Raw genomic sequence first — 15,109 nt, forward strand, 5'->3', positions numbered from 1 at the left:
CACCTCCGGGAGGCCCTGCCATTTGGGAACACATGCAGTTTCTGCCCTCCCTGAACTCTGACCCCCAGGCATGCCCCAGATGTGTATTGGCACAGCTTGCCACTGACCAGAACCTGGTGACTTTGGCATTGACCTCCCTGAGGCAGGTGGTAGGATATGGGAGAGGGAAGTGGCTGGGATCTGCTGGTGGAAAGAGCCCCTCCTGAGCAGCAGTGGGAGCAGGGGAGGTGGGCGTGGCGAGCGGGGCAGACAGAGCTCCGGAGGGCCCCTGTGTGGCTAGGGAGGGTCTCCTCGCCCAGGTTCCTTCGAGTTCTCGGCTCGGCCCTGGAGCTGCTGCTCTCCCTTTCCACAGCCTTTGGCTGCCCAGTGGGTTCACTGGGCCAGGTGAGGTGGTTAGGTGTGGAGAAGTGGCTTCTATAAAAACAGAAAAGTTCCCAGCACTGAGTGTGTGATGCCTTCTGTGTGGAGTTTCACTGGTTTTCTGTGTAGCGTTTGGCCCCTGTCACAGATGGAGAGGGCCTCGGGGGGCTGCTGGGTTGAGGATCAGGGACTTGGATAAAATACACCAGACAGGTCTTTCTGCCCACAGCGTTAGGTGGAGGGGAGGGAAAATGGAGGAAAAGACAGAGGAAGCCAAGATGAAGGCAGTAGCTGGAACCAGTGCTCCAGGAGTCCGTTGATCCTGGTTGCATTTTGTGAGGTCAGTGCTAGAGCCTTGTTTGGAAGATGCCAGCATGGACTCACCTGTCTGTGAGCACTGCGGGGGTGGGATCGTGCCCTTGGCCCTTGGGGTGGTACTGTTTTGAGGGCAAATAAGCAGCCTTTAGCAAATACCCCTTGTCCTGACCCCCCCAAAAAAAAAAAAAAATTAGACCCAAGGATTTCTGGGAAGGAAGGATGGGTGGAATTCTGCAAGGTTCTGGTTTTGTTTGGTTTTGTTTTTTAAAGCAGGATCATTTTTGCTTGCCATCTGAGAGGAAGACGACCCTGAAACTGTTTAGACAAGGGGGGAAGCTGCCTGAGGAGAGCCTTGGACGGGGCTGTCCCCACTGCTAGAGCAAGGCTTTGCAGTCTTGGCTGACCCTGGCCTCCCGTCAGAGCACCCCCTCCCCCGGCCAGGTCCTGAAGCACTGGGCAGAGCCCACCTCCCTCCTGCAGCCTCTCGCACACCTGGTGGGCTGACCTTGGAACAGAGGAGCTCAGACTCGTGTCCAGGGGCCTCAGAGACACTGTGGGCCCCCGCATGCTCTGGACATTGCACTGGCCACACAGGTTGCTTCCAGAACCGGTGCAGCTGCTTCTGTGTCCATATCTGTGTGGTCCAGTCCCTTTTCAGAAATGAAAGCTTACCCCAGGAATGTTTGAGGGCACTTCCAAAAGTTCATGGGGTCTTCAGGAAGCTCATGAGAAATGCATACGACAAGAGAGCATGGGTTTCCTTTTTTTTGCATCAAAGTAAACATCTTTAATTTCATTTCCTTGAACTTTTTGAAGCATCCTCATAGTTTTCAGATCTTTCCAGGAGCTGCCCCACTGCTTGTCTGGCAGTGAACGTGCCTGGGGCCTGTGCTCCGTAGGCGCTCTGCAGCCAGTGCCTGCTCCCTCTCAGCGTGTCCACGTGTGTGTCCTGTGGCTGCTGTGCTGTCCCAGTCACCCCCACACAGCCCGTTCAGCATCTACAGTGCCTGTCTGGTTTGCCCTTTCCCTGCGACCACAAACTGGGTTCAGAGAGGCAGGTGGATCAGGCTGTGGAAGGGGGAGCAGCTCAGCTCCCTTCCCTGCGCCGTCTGTCCCGTGTCTCACGTTGGATGCCTCTTGGTCTCAGACCACCGCAGCCAAGCAGGGTTCTGTGCCGGGGAGGTGCCCAGCGCAGAGGTCCAAGGGGGAGGCGTGGGCTCCTTGACGCAGTGCTCCCCTGACAGGTGTAAGCAGGCGACGCCACAGTGTGGACCCACGTTCCCCTGCGCTCTGCAGAGTAACCGCGGGGATTGTGTTGTGGGTGGCCGTGCCGGCAGGCCAGAGCGCATGGTGCCGCCACCCTTTCCTGAGCTTTCCCTGTAGGGTGGAACTCCAGGACTAGCTGCCTTTTTCTGCTGCCCCATGGTGTGGCTCTGCCTGCCCTCTCTGCCCTCCTGCCTCTTCCTCTCCCCTCCTTGTGTCCCCCCAGCCCCGTGTGGCCCCCTCATCCTCTCAGAACTGGGGAAGACATCCTGTACAGGCCGTCAGGGCTGGCGGGTGAGGTGCCTTTCCCAGGGAAGCAGGTCGTGCCGTCGCTGCTGAGGTGTGGACACTGAATGTGCCTGGGCTCCCCGCCACGCACCAGTCCCCTCCCTCCGAGCTCCTGTGTGTGCACCTGTGACACGTGGGTGGCAGGTGGAGTACACGGCGCGCCGTGACACGTGCTCAGAAGCACCTGCTTGGGAGGTGCGCCGTTCTCACACTGTGCCTTTTCTAGCATCTGTGACAGACCACTGCCTAGTCCACAGCAGAGGTGACGTGAGACAGCACATCCATCCCCCGTCCCCTTCAGGGCACCCCCAGCCCCAGGGCCAGGTGGGGCGGCCTCACTAGGTCAGCTCTGTCTTGAGGGGCCTCCGGGGTGGGGAGCTCCTCCCCTGCCCCCCTGGGCTCTCTGAGGTGCTTTGGGACTCGGCACTGCCCGGCGCTGACGGCAGAGGCTCTCAGGTGGCAGCGCTGGCTCCCTGCTCTTGAAAGTGCGAGGGTGCCCTTGGTTGGTTTTCCTTCCTGCCCGAAGCTGCCTCCTGCCTCACGTCGTTGGGGCAGCTGAGGAGTTGAGGTGGAGCTGTGGGGCTGTGGGGCTGCAGCGGCTTACCTGCGTGCCCAGCCTGGTAGCCCAGGCGACCTGGCCACTGGGCAAAGTTCAGGAGGAAGCTTCTAGGCCAGGTTAGTGGGAGAGAAGCGGGATGCGTGGGGCCAGGCTCCTGTGAGCATCCAGGATTGGGGGGGGGGGGGGGGGGGGCGGGGCCAGGTTGCCCAGGAGCCACCAGGGAAGTCACAGAGAAAGGAGCTGTGTGCGGCGGGACCTATGGGGATGTGAGGGGTGGGGCCAGAAGAGACCCCACCACAGGATGATCAGGCCCACGCCCTGGCCTGTGCCCTAGGACCTTTGTTTCTGGCTCCTTGGCACTCTGTGGTTCTGCGTGGAGCTTCTTGGTCTTGGGATTTCCTAGAGCACGTTTTCCAGTGTGGGCTCCCCACCCCCGCCCCTGCCCCTGGGACTTACAGCGCACCCTGGTTGCACTTGTTAGCTCCACCCCTGTGTCGGATCTTGCTGACATCAGTGTGGATCACCCTGGACCATTTCACTGCTCTTACTGGAGTGAGGAGGCCCAGCCACCCAGGCCTAGGGTCTTGTACTCCTGTCCCCCCAGCAGGCACGTCTTGGTCACCAAGTGGCAGGAACAGTCCCTTTTATCATCAGTGGTGAACTGAATCACAGCTTTGGTTTGGGGCCCCTGACCCAGCTCTGTTGGAAGCACCATGATGTGGTTGGTGCCCCTGCCATCCCAGCACCCTGTGCAACACCTCCTGCCAGACTCAGGAATGGCGGAGTGAGGAGGGAGGAGCAGGAGAGAACCATTCCGCTCCCTGAGCCTGGTCTGGGTGGTCCTGAGAGGAAGGGCCCCACCTGCCTGGCCAGTGGGGGAAGGGCAGGTGTCCTGCTGCCCTGGTGGGATCGGGCCTGTTCCCCGACTGCAGAAGCTGAGAAAGCAGCAGCCCCCCAGAGCGGTCCTCACCCTGCATTTCCTGCGCCCCGGGGAGGCGTGTGTGGGAGGAGGCGTGGTGCTGGGGCCCCAGGTGGCCGTCAGCATCAGGAACCCTGGGAAGTATCCCGAGTCTGTGCAGCGCTGGGCGAGGGTCCCGGGCACTCAGTGTGCAGGGGACTGAATACTGAGGACCTTGGGTCGCTCTGGAACGAGCAGGACCTTCATGAAGGTCCTGGACCAGATAACACTGCCGTCAGCAGCCCTGGGCAAGGTGGCCTTCCCTCTCCAAGGCTCCTTCGTGGAAGGCATCTGTCACCCCATCTGAAACTCAGCCATGCTGCCCCTGGAAGGGGCGGGCACTTCACACAGCTCTGTCCTGACGCCTGGATTGTACTCTCAGCCCTTGGAGTTCCCAGGAGTCTCTGGTGCTGACGTGGTGTGGTTGTCCCCAGTGTGGCCTGGGGGCAGAGAGCAGCCCTGCTCTGCACACAGCGCCAGGGCCTCTGAGGCGTCGAGATCTGTGCACCTGTGTGACAGCACCCAGCTCTGGACCCGAGGATCCCTGGTGTTGTGTTGCTCACCTCTCCCAGTGGGCTCTGCCAGTCCAGTCAAGACATTGGTGGAGGGCCAGGGGCAGAGAACCTCCTGCGTGTGTCAGGACAGGGGCCCTGGGCGGCCATGCATGTCCTCAGCTGAGGCCTGGAGGGCTAAGGGTCCTGGAGTCCTGCAGGAGGACAGTACCACTGGTCAGCAGAGTGGGGTCCCTCGTGCAAGAGCATCATGGGCGGGAAGGGCAGGCCGGCTGATGCCAGCCAAGCGGTCACCTTCCCAGGCCTCCGTGTCCTCCTGTACCTCAGGAGCCAGAGTGGGGCCTGTGCCTGTGTGTGTGTCTGACCAGCATCTGGAAGAAGACAGGTGTGTCAGGAGGCTGAGTGTGTGGCAGTGAGCCCGCTGAGCCCCTCCTCTTCCAGGTCAGCCAGAGCAGCCTCACCATGCTGTCCTCGCCGTCGCCCGGCCAGCAGGTGCAGACTCCGCAGTCCATGCCCCCTCCCCCCCAGCCGTCCCCGCAGCCTGGCCAGCCCAGCTCACAGCCCAGCTCCAACGTCAGGTAGGCTGGGCAGGGTGGGAGACGGGTTAGCCCTCCCTGCCTGGCCCCCGGGGCGGGCGGGCTGGGTGTCCCAACTCCAGCCCACGCTCTGCCCTTGCAGCTCTGGCCCAGCACCGTCCCCCAGCAGCTTTCTGCCTAGCCCCTCCCCGCAGCCCTCCCAGAGCCCAGTGACAGCACGGACCCCACAGAACTTCAGTGTCCCCTCACCGGGACCTTTAAACACCCCTGGTAAGTCAGGCCTGGGGCTGGGCTGGTGTGGCTGAGGCCTGGAGCACCATCGCGGGCCCTGGCTGCAGCCCTGAGCCTCGCCTTGGCAAGGCCTCCACGGCAGCCCTCCGAGCCTGAGCGCCCCGTGGACTGGGGCCGAGCCCTCGCGTTCTGTGTCCTGCAGTGAACCCCAGCTCCGTCATGAGCCCCGCTGGCTCCAGCCAGGCCGAGGAGCAGCAGTACCTGGACAAGCTGAAGCAGCTGTCTAAGTACATCGAGCCCCTGCGCCGCATGATCAACAAGATCGACAAGAATGAAGGTGGGCCCGGGGCCGGGGCCGGGCTGGGGCCCTGGACTCCTGGGGCTGTGTCTGAGGCTCCCCTCTCGTGTCCAGACAGGAAAAAGGACCTGAGTAAGATGAAGAGCCTCCTGGACATTCTGACCGACCCCTCTAAGCGGTGAGCTTTGCCCCAGGGCTCTGGGGAGCACAGTGCCGTGCTGGCCCCTGGGCCCCCGGGGCTCAGCGAGCGTGTGGGTCTAGCAGAGGGGCTGCGTGGGTGGGCTGCTGGGGCTTCTGGCCTGACTTCACCTTGCCGGCACCCACTCCGGGCTGCGGCGGCCTCGACCCTGCAGCCGTCAGTCGGGCCTCACAGGCCACTGTCCAAGTCTCAGCGTGCAGAGCTCTCGCTGTCAGCCGGCCACACTGGGCCTGAGTCTGACCTTGAGCCAGTGACCTTGGACAGGCAGCTGTCTCAGTCTCCCCAGCTGCAACCCACATGTGCCGATCATGGAAATGAAATGAGGGAGTGCCCAGGAAAAGCACATGGAAGGCACCCCCTGGTGCTCAGCCCCTCCCCTGCTCACCGCCTGCAGCTGCTGCGAGCCCAGCGCAGCCATGACACGCTGTGCACCAGGCTGGGCCGTGGCGTCCGTGCCCTCGCGTCTCCTTGCCCCAGCTCATGCTCTGCTCCCCTTCCAGAAGGTTCTCCCTGTCCCTGCTGAACGGGCCTGCTGGAGCTAGACGGCCTTCCAGGGCCTGTTGGGGTTATAGGGCCAGGGGCTCCTTCAGGGACTGAGGCCTTCCCTGCCTGCCCAGGGCCCTGTGTCTGTCCTTGCCCTAGACCCACTGCACTGCCTTGTTCTGCTCACCTGGAATGGGCAGCTCCTGGGGCCGGAGACTCCCTTGCCTTAAACTCCATCTTGAAACAGCTGGTCAGCTGACGGGGGCTCCTGCAGAGGTTCCCGATGGCCAAGGCCAGGGAACAACAGCCCCTGTGCCCTGTCCCGCAGCTGCCCCCTCAAGACCCTGCAGAAGTGCGAGATCGCCCTGGAGAAGCTCAAGAATGACATGGCGGTGGTGAGTGGGAGGGGCCGGAACACAGCTGGGAGGAGTCTCCGTGCTCAGGGCAGGTGGGGCCGCACCACTCAGCCCGCGACTGGGCTTCACCTGGGGACCCCGGTCCGGAGGCTTCTTTGAGGCCAGGTCTGTTGGGGGATGTGGGGAGCTGAATGAAGTCTCTCTGCACTCACAGCCTCCGTGGGCTTCTCCTCCACCCTGTGGAGCCTGCAGGCCCAGCACGAGGCCTATCTGGGGGTGGGACGTGGGTGGGAACGAGGCAGGGGCAGGGACTGTGTCCAGGGTTGGCCTCCATTGTGTGCACAAGGGTGGAGGCTGTGGGTAGAGCCTCAGGAATCTGGGCCTGAGTGAGATCTGGAAGTCCTCTCAGTGTGGGCAGGACTGCGAGCCCCGGGCTGCTAACCCCAGCCGTTCTGTCCCCAGCCCACGCCCCCACCACCTCCAGTGCCACCAACCAAGCAGCAGTATCTGTGCCAACCACTCCTGGACGCCGTCCTGGCCAACATCCGCTCCCCTGTCTTCAATCATTCCCTGTACCGCACGTTCGTGCCGGCCATGACAGCCATCCACGGCCCACCCATCACGTACGTACAGCCTGCACTGGGTTCGTGGGGCCGGCAGGCCAGGGGCCATGCATGTGGCCAGTGTGGTCACCATGGCCATGGGCCTCCTCCAGGGCCCCGGTGGTGTGTGCCCGGAAGCGCAGATTGGAGGAGGATGAGCGGCAGAGCATCCCCAACGTGCTCCAAGGGGAGGTGGCCAGATTAGACCCCAAGTTCTTGGTGAACTTGGACCCTTCTCACTGCAGCAACAACGGCACCGTCCACCTGATATGCAAGCTGGGTGAGTGTCCAGGGAGGGCGCGGGCTGGCACCAGGCGAGCCTGTGCCAAATGACACCAAGTACCTGGGCCTGCCAGACACGCACACCCTCCCCAGAGCCTGCCCTGCGCTCACACAGCCCTATCCCTTCCTTCTCACAGTGCTCGGCCGTCTCCAGCCCCGGGCTCTGGAGGCTCTGGGGCGGGACCCCTGGGCATCCTACGCAGGGCACTCTCTGGCCCTTCCAGGGTGTGAAGAGCCCTGTCCAGAGCAGGCCGTGTAGCAGGCAGGGCTTGGCCGGGTCCCAAGTGCAGCTGCCTGTGTTGCAGATGACAAGGACCTGCCGAGCGTGCCACCGCTGGAGCTCAGCGTGCCTGCCGACTACCCCGCCCAGAGCCCGCTGTGGGTCGACCGGCAGTGGCAGTACGGTGGGTGAGCCCCCTGTGTGCCCTCCCCACCTGCTGTCCCTGGGTAATCAGCAGTCACCTGCAGAGGGAAGGGCCTCTGCCCTGACTGTCCCCCGCCTCCCCCATGGCTCTGTACAGAAGGCCACAGGTGTGACCCGCTGCTCCTGGGCGCCACCATGTGGCTGTGTGAGGCTGATGCAGGCACCACCAGTTGGGTTTCATGGAGACCATCTGGGTGACATGGCGCCAGAGACAGCTCCGTGGGTGGAGGTCAGCCCCTCTGAGGCTGAGCTAGGGCCTGGCACGGGCAGGACTACCTCCCCAGGAGCACCACAGAGGGAAAGCTGGGGTTTCCGGTTCCGACTCACTGCAGGCTCTTCTCCAAGGCCACGGGGTGTGAGGGGCCGAGGTCAGATTAGGCGATCAGGTCGCGACCCAGGACGGCCCCTTCCCGGAGGTGGAGGGCGTGGTGCTCACTGCCACTGCTCCGTTGCAGATGCCAACCCCTTCCTGCAGTCGGTGCACCGGCGCATGACCTCGAGGCTGCTGCAGCTCCCTGACAAGCATTCAGTCACAGCCCTGCTCAACACCTGGGCCCAGAGCGTCCACCAGGCCTGCCTGTCGGCCACCTAGCTGGGGCCGTGGACAGGCCTCCTGTCGGACGAGGTGGGCAGCGGCTCCCTGCGGGGCCCGGGGTTAGGTTAGCTTTCCTGCTTCTATCTTCCGCCTTGGGGACCTGCCACGCATTTACCCCAGCTGTACAGTCCCGGCACGGGTGGCCGGGAGCTGGGAGCCGGCCGTGTGGGCCAGTCAGCTATCTTCCAGAGAACATCGTCCACAGGACTTGCTCCAGGAGTCAGACACTTCCCACGGCCCCCAGGCTCCGCGGCCGCTCTCAGCAGCATGGGGGAGAGCTCAGGGCCCTGCTGAGGCGTCCTGTGTGTGCTGGGGGCGTGGGTGGCCTGGGAGAGCCCTTGCGCACACAGCCCTCAACACAGTGTTGGGGCACGTGGGGCACACCGCGGGGAAGGCGCCCGCCGTGAAGGGTGAAGAGTGACCAACTGGGCACTGTCCTCGGCCACGCGGGAGCCGGCGGCCCCTCGTGGTGAGAGGTCCCCTTTTTATATGTGCACTACCCCGTCATGTGGTTCTTACAATAAATTTATTATTCCTGTGTTCGTCAGGAGTTCGTCACTGTGTCCCCTCCTCCGGTGGGGCCCGCTGCCCGCCAGGGACACTGTCAACCTTGCAAGTGTCCAGGGTGGCCCTGGACGCCCCGACCTCCCCTCGTGTGCCACAGCTTCCTGTTCCTCGTGCTGGCTTGTCTCCGGGTTCCCAGCTGAATTCCCGCCAAAGCTAACGGGGTGGGGGACAGTGCTGCCCTGGCAGGGCAGGCTCGGCCATCGCGAGCGTGGGGCCGTGGCTTTTCCGGGCAAGAGCGTCCTCCACTGGCCGTGGCCCTCCAAGGAGGAAGGCGGCTCCGCGCGCCGCCCGTCAGCAGCCTGGGGCACTGAAGCCGAGGAGGACAGCAGCTTGGCCGGGAGCGTGGAGTCGGCCAGAGCGGCCCTGCACGTGGAAGGTGGCCGCCAGCCGGGGAGCAGGGAGACTGCCTGGCCCCCAGGGCCTTTCCTCTTCTGGGAGCCCGCAGCGCCTGGCACGCGTGGGGAGCTGGCGTCGGGACCACCCTACAGGCCGTGAGGAGGGAGGCGTCCGCTCCGAGAAGCGAGCTTTAGTTTGTCTTCGGCAGGTAGGATCGTACTTCACCAGCGTGCTTGTGTGTGGCTGCAGGGCTGCAGACGGACAGCGAGAAAACACACAGCTCCCCGGTTCCGAGATTAAGTGCTTTATCCTGGCACTCAGCTTGGCTTTAAAGTATTAGAATTCTGTTTTACAATGCTATGGCTGGGGGCTGGGCTTAGGGCTGCGGCGGGGGCCTGGCTCAGAGCACCGGGCGGTGCAGGCGCCGGCTCTGCACCACCTGCAGCCGCCTCTGCCGCTCGGCGAAGCTGCTCTTCAGGGTCTGCTTCAGCGCGGGCAGGATGGAGCACTCCGCCATGGGCACGGGACTGAGGATCAGGCTGCGGGGAGGGGCGGTCATCGTGGGCGCTGCCGCCGCCGCCGCTGCCGCCGCCCCCAGGAGGCCGCTCTGCGCTCCCCTCGGGGAGACTCACCACTTCTTAGAGACGCCCTTGGAGGTTGACAGCTTGGGGAACTGTGCTGCCTCCTGCTCCCTGGGGAAGGAAGAGTCCACAGTGAGCCGGGAGAGCGGCTCCTCTGCGCGGGGCGGGGCCGGCGCAGGCGCAGCAGGCACTCACTTCGGGGAGCTCGGCTCCACCTCGTCCGCGGCAGCCTTGGCCCCCTGGTTCCCTTCCAGGAGGGACCTGAGGTGCTGCAGCTGCAAAGCAGGGAGAGGAGAGATGGGCGTGGTGGGACCCGCGGGGCGCAGCCCCCCACCCTCCCCCCGGGCCTCACCTCTTGGGCCTGCAGGAGGTTGGCGTTCCACAGCTGTCGGATGACCACCTCACACTGCTGCACCGTGGTGGGCTTCCGCAGGTGCGGGGGCAGGCTCGCCAGGGGGCCCGCCCCCACTGCCTGCCTGCCTTTGTGCTGGCTGCCCCCGCGCAGGGCGGCCCCCGGGTTCCAGGGCTCCACCTCTTCGTCTCTGAAACAGGTATTGCGGCAGCCCCAAGGTTTCCTGCCCGGATCACTCACCGCCCAGCCGCTGCCCCCACCCCGGGCAGTGCCCGTGCCAGCTCAGGGCTCCTGGGGATGAGGCCTCTACCCAGCTTCCTTCTCCCGCTGACCAGGGTGCTGTGGACAGCAGATGGGAAGTCCGGGCCCAGCCATGACCGAGCCTGTCCCCTCTCCCCTTCCCGCTCCCCAAGGTCACTGAGGGCCCGAGGCCAGAGTCCTGGGGGTGGCCAGCAAGCTGCCAGGCTGTCCTTGGTCCTGACCCCACACCTGAGGGCTGGCCATGGGGCGATCTCGGCTCTGCAGGTTGCACTGCCCAGACTGCTCTGCAGTGTCCCAGGGACATCCCAGAAACCTGCGTCACCAGAGCCTGGTCCTGCTCTGGGCTGCCAGCCCCGTGCCTCCCCGAGGCCGCAGCCAGGACCCTGTGCACGGCTGTCTCGGTAAAATGCGAGTTCATGTGGAAACCACTTGCCTTTTTCATTTCTCTGCGAAAGCAGTTTAGGGGCTGCTGGTGGTCCCTTCTAGGGGCTCAGCTCGGCACAGGGACCCTGCAGGGGCGCCCCCGTAGGAGGGGAGGAAGGCGGTGCCCACCAGGTGGAGCCTGGCTGTCAGGCGTCCATGAGGCCTGCTCACGTTGCAGACAGGCCCACGGGGAAGGGAGCACAAAGCAGCTTCCTGGTTCCAGAGTGGAGTGCCTCTGGGTGCCGGCCGCCTACCTGGCCTGCCCCTGTGCCCCAGGGACTCTGTCCGGCTTGCTGCTGTGAAACCCAGGGGTGTTCATGGGCTCCTCGTCCAGGTCCGTCTTCTGGAAGGGGTCAGCTCTCGAGTCCTGCTTCTTGAAGGAGCCAGCCTGGAGCCTGGCTTTGCTTTGGGAACCAACTGTCAGGGAGACCCAGGAGGGCCAGTCACCGCAGGCTCGAGACGTGCCGCGTGTGCCCCAGCAGGCCCTGGTCCTCGGGAGGGGGAGCTGGGAACAGCCTGCCTCGCAGGACTGCTGGGGGGCGTGACAGGGTCCCTGGCTAGCCTGTGGGCGGTGTCTGCTGACTGCTGGGCTGCCGTTGTGGGCGGGGTGGAGCAGAAAGGTTGGGATCCAGTCTGCATGCACCATTCAAAGACAAGGCCACTGCCTGCCTGCCCGGGCCCTGCACAGAACGGGGAGCCCTCTGCGCCCCTCGTGCCCCTCGTTCTGCTAAAGACACCCCGGGCCCATGGCCGTCAGCAGGGCCATCCCACCCCCGTCCTGCCTGCTGGGGGGACAAAGGCCCAGCCCCTGTACACACTGTGTCGGGAAGGCCACCCAGGGTGGCCCAGTGGGAGTTCAGAGACTCTTGGCCCACCTGCTCATGTCCCTGCCCTAGGTTGTACCTGCCATGAGACCTTGCGGCCCTGTGCTGGCCGCAGGGCCCTACCCCGCTTTTGTGGCCTCCCTCGGGCCAGCCCGTGGTCCTGTCCCAGCCCACATCAGCCTCCTGGTGGCGTTAGCTCGTGGGGCTACCACCATGGCTCCCTTCAGCTGTTCCTGCTTCTGGCCCCCAGCAGGGCACCCGGCATGTGGAGGCTGCCGGCCAACTCACCCGACACCGTCGAATTGGAGAGGGACTTGTTGGACTGAAAGCTCAAAGTGGAGATGCTACCTGCGAGAGAACAGGGGTCAGCCCAGTGTGGCACAGAGTCCCCCACCATGCCTGCCTCCCGGCCTGGCAGGGCCCTTGCTGCTGCCCTTTCGGGAGCTCAGCTCAGAAGAGGGAGGGTCTGCGCAGTCTCCTGGAGCAGCCCCAAGCCGCCTGCCACTGCCCCGCACCTCCAAGAGGCCCTGGCTGATAGGCAGTGGCACCTGGCCAGGTCCCCTAGAGCCCAAGCCCACTGGGTTCACATGTCGGGGCCGAGGGACTGCTCTGGACGGCGGTAGCCTCTCAGACACGGAAGGGCCCTGATCTTACCTTTTTTCGGTGGCTTCTGATTCATTATGAGCTTATAATGGAGATCTGAAAGCAAACACAGGCCCTCCTGGTCACTTGGAAAGAGCAGCAGTTTGGCCTGCTCTGCCCACTGCCTCCCAGGGGGTACTGGCCCATGACTCCATACTGGAGTCAGCCCTGACTCCATCGACGATGCCTGTAGGGCACCCTGTGTGCCGGCTGCCCTTGGGCTCCAGGGGTACAGAGGTGAGTTAGGGTGACCCAGCCCCCAGCCCTGGCTGTGGATGAGCAGGTCTGGTCAGCAAGGATCGCGTGGGCTGGGACTCTGGCCTGGGCATCCAGGGCTGGGGAGGAGGAGCCGACTTAACTTATGCCCGGCAGTAGGATACTTGGCACGCGCCAAAGGTGGGGGGAGAAACTGAGGCAGCAGGCCTGGCTGTCCTGGGGAGGGGGCTGCGCCTTCCGCGGGGGCTTCACTGGAGGAAGGCTCAGCACGCCGCACCCTCGCACTTGTTGGGTTTTACCTCTAAAGCTTTGAACACCGGTGGACCTGACCCTGCCTAGCGCGGGCGGCGGCTGGGCAGCAACCCCCGCCCCCGCGGCCGCGCCCGGGCCCACCCTTGTTCTCCCGCTTCAGGTGCTCGATCTCCTCGTGGAGTTTGACCAGCGTCTCCGAGTGCTGCTGCTGCAGGAACTGCAGGCTCTTCTCCAGGTCCAGGACCCGCTTCTGCGCCTCGCTCAGCCCGGCCTGCGCGCCCTGCGGCCCCGCCGCTGGCAGCCCCGCAGGTGGGCGCGCGCGCGGGCGCGACGTGCCCCGGGAGCCCGGGGTGGCCCAGCTCGGGGGCCGCGCCCCCGCCGCTATCCCCACCCCGCTCATGTCGCTGCACACCAGCTCAGTGACCGGCCGGCCTGGCCTGGCTCCGCGTCGCCATGGAAACGGGCGCGTCCCAGGGGCGTGTCGGGAGGCGGGGCGGGGCTTGCCCGCATTCTCTGCGGGGGTGGGGGGGTGGGGGGGGCGGATTCTCCCGCTGCGCTGCGGGGGCGATGCAGGGCGGGCGTGGAAGACCCCACCTGCCTTGGCGGGACGCCTGACCGCCTCCAGCTTCCAGGCAGGCAAAAGTGATTGTCTCAAGTCCTGAGCTCTGTGCAGCCCAAGGCACAACAATAAACTGAAGAGGAGGGCCATTCTCTGATTTAAATGTCAAAGTCCTGTGCCTTTACAGTTCTTTGGGTTTTTAAGATTTGTTTATTTGAAAGGCAGAGTTACAGAGAGGCAGAGAGAGAGAGAATGAGAGGGGCCTTCCTATCTGCTGGTTCAGTCCCCAAATGGCCCCAATGGCTGGAGCTGGGCTGATGCAAAGCCAGGAGCCAGGTGCTTCCTCCTGGTCTCCCATGCTGGTGCAGGGGCCCAAGGACTTGGGCCATCCTCCACTGCTTTTCCAGGCCACCGCAGAGAGCTGGACTGGACGTGGGGCAGCAGGGAGCTGAAGCCCAGATCTCCCACGTGGGTGGCAGTGGCCCAGCTACTGGAACCATTGCTCAGTGCCTCAGAGTACAGGGGAGCGGAGCCAGAACTGAAAACCAGGCAGCGATACGGGGTCTGCAGTCCCAGCCAGCGGTTTGGCTGCGTTTACCACAGACACCTGCCCCTGCTTGTTGTGTTGTAATAGTTCACTTTGTAAAATAATTTCATCTTCCTTTATAGTTGCAAACCCTAAGCGTGTTTTTACAGTGTTCCGGGAAGTCATGAAAAGTCTGTTTGGGGGCCTGGTGATCGGTGTTGCTCATCACTTGTCCCGTCCCCTCCCTCTTCCCCTCTTGACTTTTGGGAAGACGTCCTTTCCCACCTGCTTAAGGGAACGCCTGCTTCGCGCCTGGGGTCTCCCCACCTGGCCCAAGCCAGGGCACTCCAGCAAGAGAATGGCAGGCTCACGCTGGGCTCGCGACCCTCGCCAGGCCAGGCAGGGCCTGGCGCAGATGTGAGAACCAGGGCGTGGGTTCTGGCAGAGCAACTCCCCCACTAGTGCCGTTGATTTGGGAGACGGCGCTAACAGCTCCATGCTGGAAAATCGAAGTCTGCACTTGCAATAACTCGGCATTCTCCTGCAGAGCTGGCCCCTGTGCTGCGGGGGGGCACGGCACAGGGGGTGAGGGCTGGGGGCAAACAGCTGCCCTTGCCCACAGGGCTGCAAACAGGAAGCTAGAACTTCCCCTCAAATCCTCACAGGCCCTCACCCGTGCACGTACACACGTGCTCGATGCTGGGGAGCCACGCCCCAGGGTCACGTGCTGCCCTCCCCAGGAGACAAACGCCTCGGTTTCCTGTTTAAACCCCTCAAGGGCCACACCTCGTGAGTGCAGACTGTTCCAGAAGGAAGCGAGTGGCCCTAGGACTGGGGGCAAAATCCGAACCCACCTGCCCTAAATGATGCCGAGGCCTCTGCCAGTGCATGGGAACCAGCGGCTGGGAAAGTCGGCCACAGACAGGCAGGTGCACATCAAGGCTGGCTGAGACAAGACGCAGGCCACAGGAGCACATGTGCGGACAGTGATGGGGTGAACAGGAAACTGCTTTATAGTGTCTTTTAAAAAAGGATTGCTGGGGCCAGTGCCGCGGCTCAACAGGCTAATCCTCCGCCTGCAGCACTGGCACCCCGGGTTCTTGTCCCGGTCGGGGCACCGGATTCTGTCCCAGTTGCCCCTCTTCCAGGCCAGCTCTCTGCTATGGCCCGGGAAGGCAGTGGAGGATGGCCCAAGTGCTTGGGCCCTGCACCCGCGTGAGAAACCAGGAGAAACACCTGGCTCCTGGCTACAGATCAGCATGGTGCGCCGGCCACAGCGGCCATTGGGGGGTGAACCAATGGAAAA

The 15,109-nt window shown here is 63.9% G+C and overlaps 2 protein-coding genes across 9 annotated transcripts in view; one reads left to right on the top strand and one right to left on the bottom strand.

Moving 5' to 3' along the window:
• MED15 (mediator complex subunit 15) overlaps nt 1-8,800 on the top strand; it is a 76,759-nt gene extending 67,959 nt beyond the window's left edge. For 6 of the 8 annotated variants that reach the window (XM_062182591.1, XM_062182594.1, XM_062182588.1 and 3 more), the window contains 9 exons: nt 4,700-4,836; nt 4,937-5,064; nt 5,228-5,362; nt 5,438-5,501; nt 6,334-6,400; nt 6,824-6,984; nt 7,077-7,243; nt 7,551-7,649; nt 8,125-8,800. In XM_062182591.1, coding sequence (XP_062038575.1) covers nt 4,700-4,836; nt 4,937-5,064; nt 5,228-5,362; nt 5,438-5,501; nt 6,334-6,400; nt 6,824-6,984; nt 7,077-7,243; nt 7,551-7,649; nt 8,125-8,261 — 1,095 coding nt within the window. In that variant the 3' untranslated portion in view covers nt 8,262-8,800. The remainder of the gene's footprint in view (nt 1-4,699; nt 4,837-4,936; nt 5,065-5,227; nt 5,363-5,437; nt 5,502-6,333; nt 6,401-6,823; nt 6,985-7,076; nt 7,244-7,550; nt 7,650-8,124) is intronic. The other 2 variants (XM_062182589.1, XM_062182592.1) reach the window with 1 other exon arrangement.
• A 767-nt stretch (nt 8,801-9,567) lies between these two features.
• LOC133751999 (coiled-coil domain-containing protein 74B-like) lies at nt 9,568-13,118 on the bottom strand. The gene is made up of 8 exons (XM_062182283.1): nt 12,860-13,118; nt 12,263-12,307; nt 11,897-11,956; nt 11,039-11,201; nt 10,101-10,290; nt 9,963-10,023; nt 9,800-9,872; nt 9,568-9,706 (listed from the first exon to the last, which is right to left on the bottom strand). The coding sequence occupies exons 1-8, from the start codon at nt 13,116-13,118 to the stop codon at nt 9,568-9,570; spliced, it is 990 nt and encodes a 329-aa protein (XP_062038267.1).
• Nucleotides 13,119-15,109: the final 1,991 nt, after the last annotated feature.

The sequence above is a fragment of the Lepus europaeus genome, chromosome 23 (assembly GCF_033115175.1).
Source record: "Lepus europaeus isolate LE1 chromosome 23, mLepTim1.pri, whole genome shotgun sequence".
In the NCBI taxonomy this organism is placed as follows: domain Eukaryota; kingdom Metazoa; phylum Chordata; class Mammalia; order Lagomorpha; family Leporidae; genus Lepus; species Lepus europaeus.

Bases quoted from the DNA above. Each gene is read 5' to 3' on its own strand.
- LOC133751999 (XM_062182283.1), bottom strand. From the start codon at position 13,118: ATGAGCGGGGTGGGGATAGCGGCGGGGGCGCGGCCCCCGAGCTGGGCC. The intron at 11,957-12,262 runs GTAAGATCAGGG...GTTCTCTCGCAG, and splicing joins TCAGAAGCCACCGAAAAAAG to GTAGCATCTCCACTTTGAGC. The intron at 9,707-9,799 runs GTGAGTCTCCCC...CCCTCCCCGCAG, and splicing joins AAGGGCGTCTCTAAGAAGTG to CCTGATCCTCAGTCCCGTGC.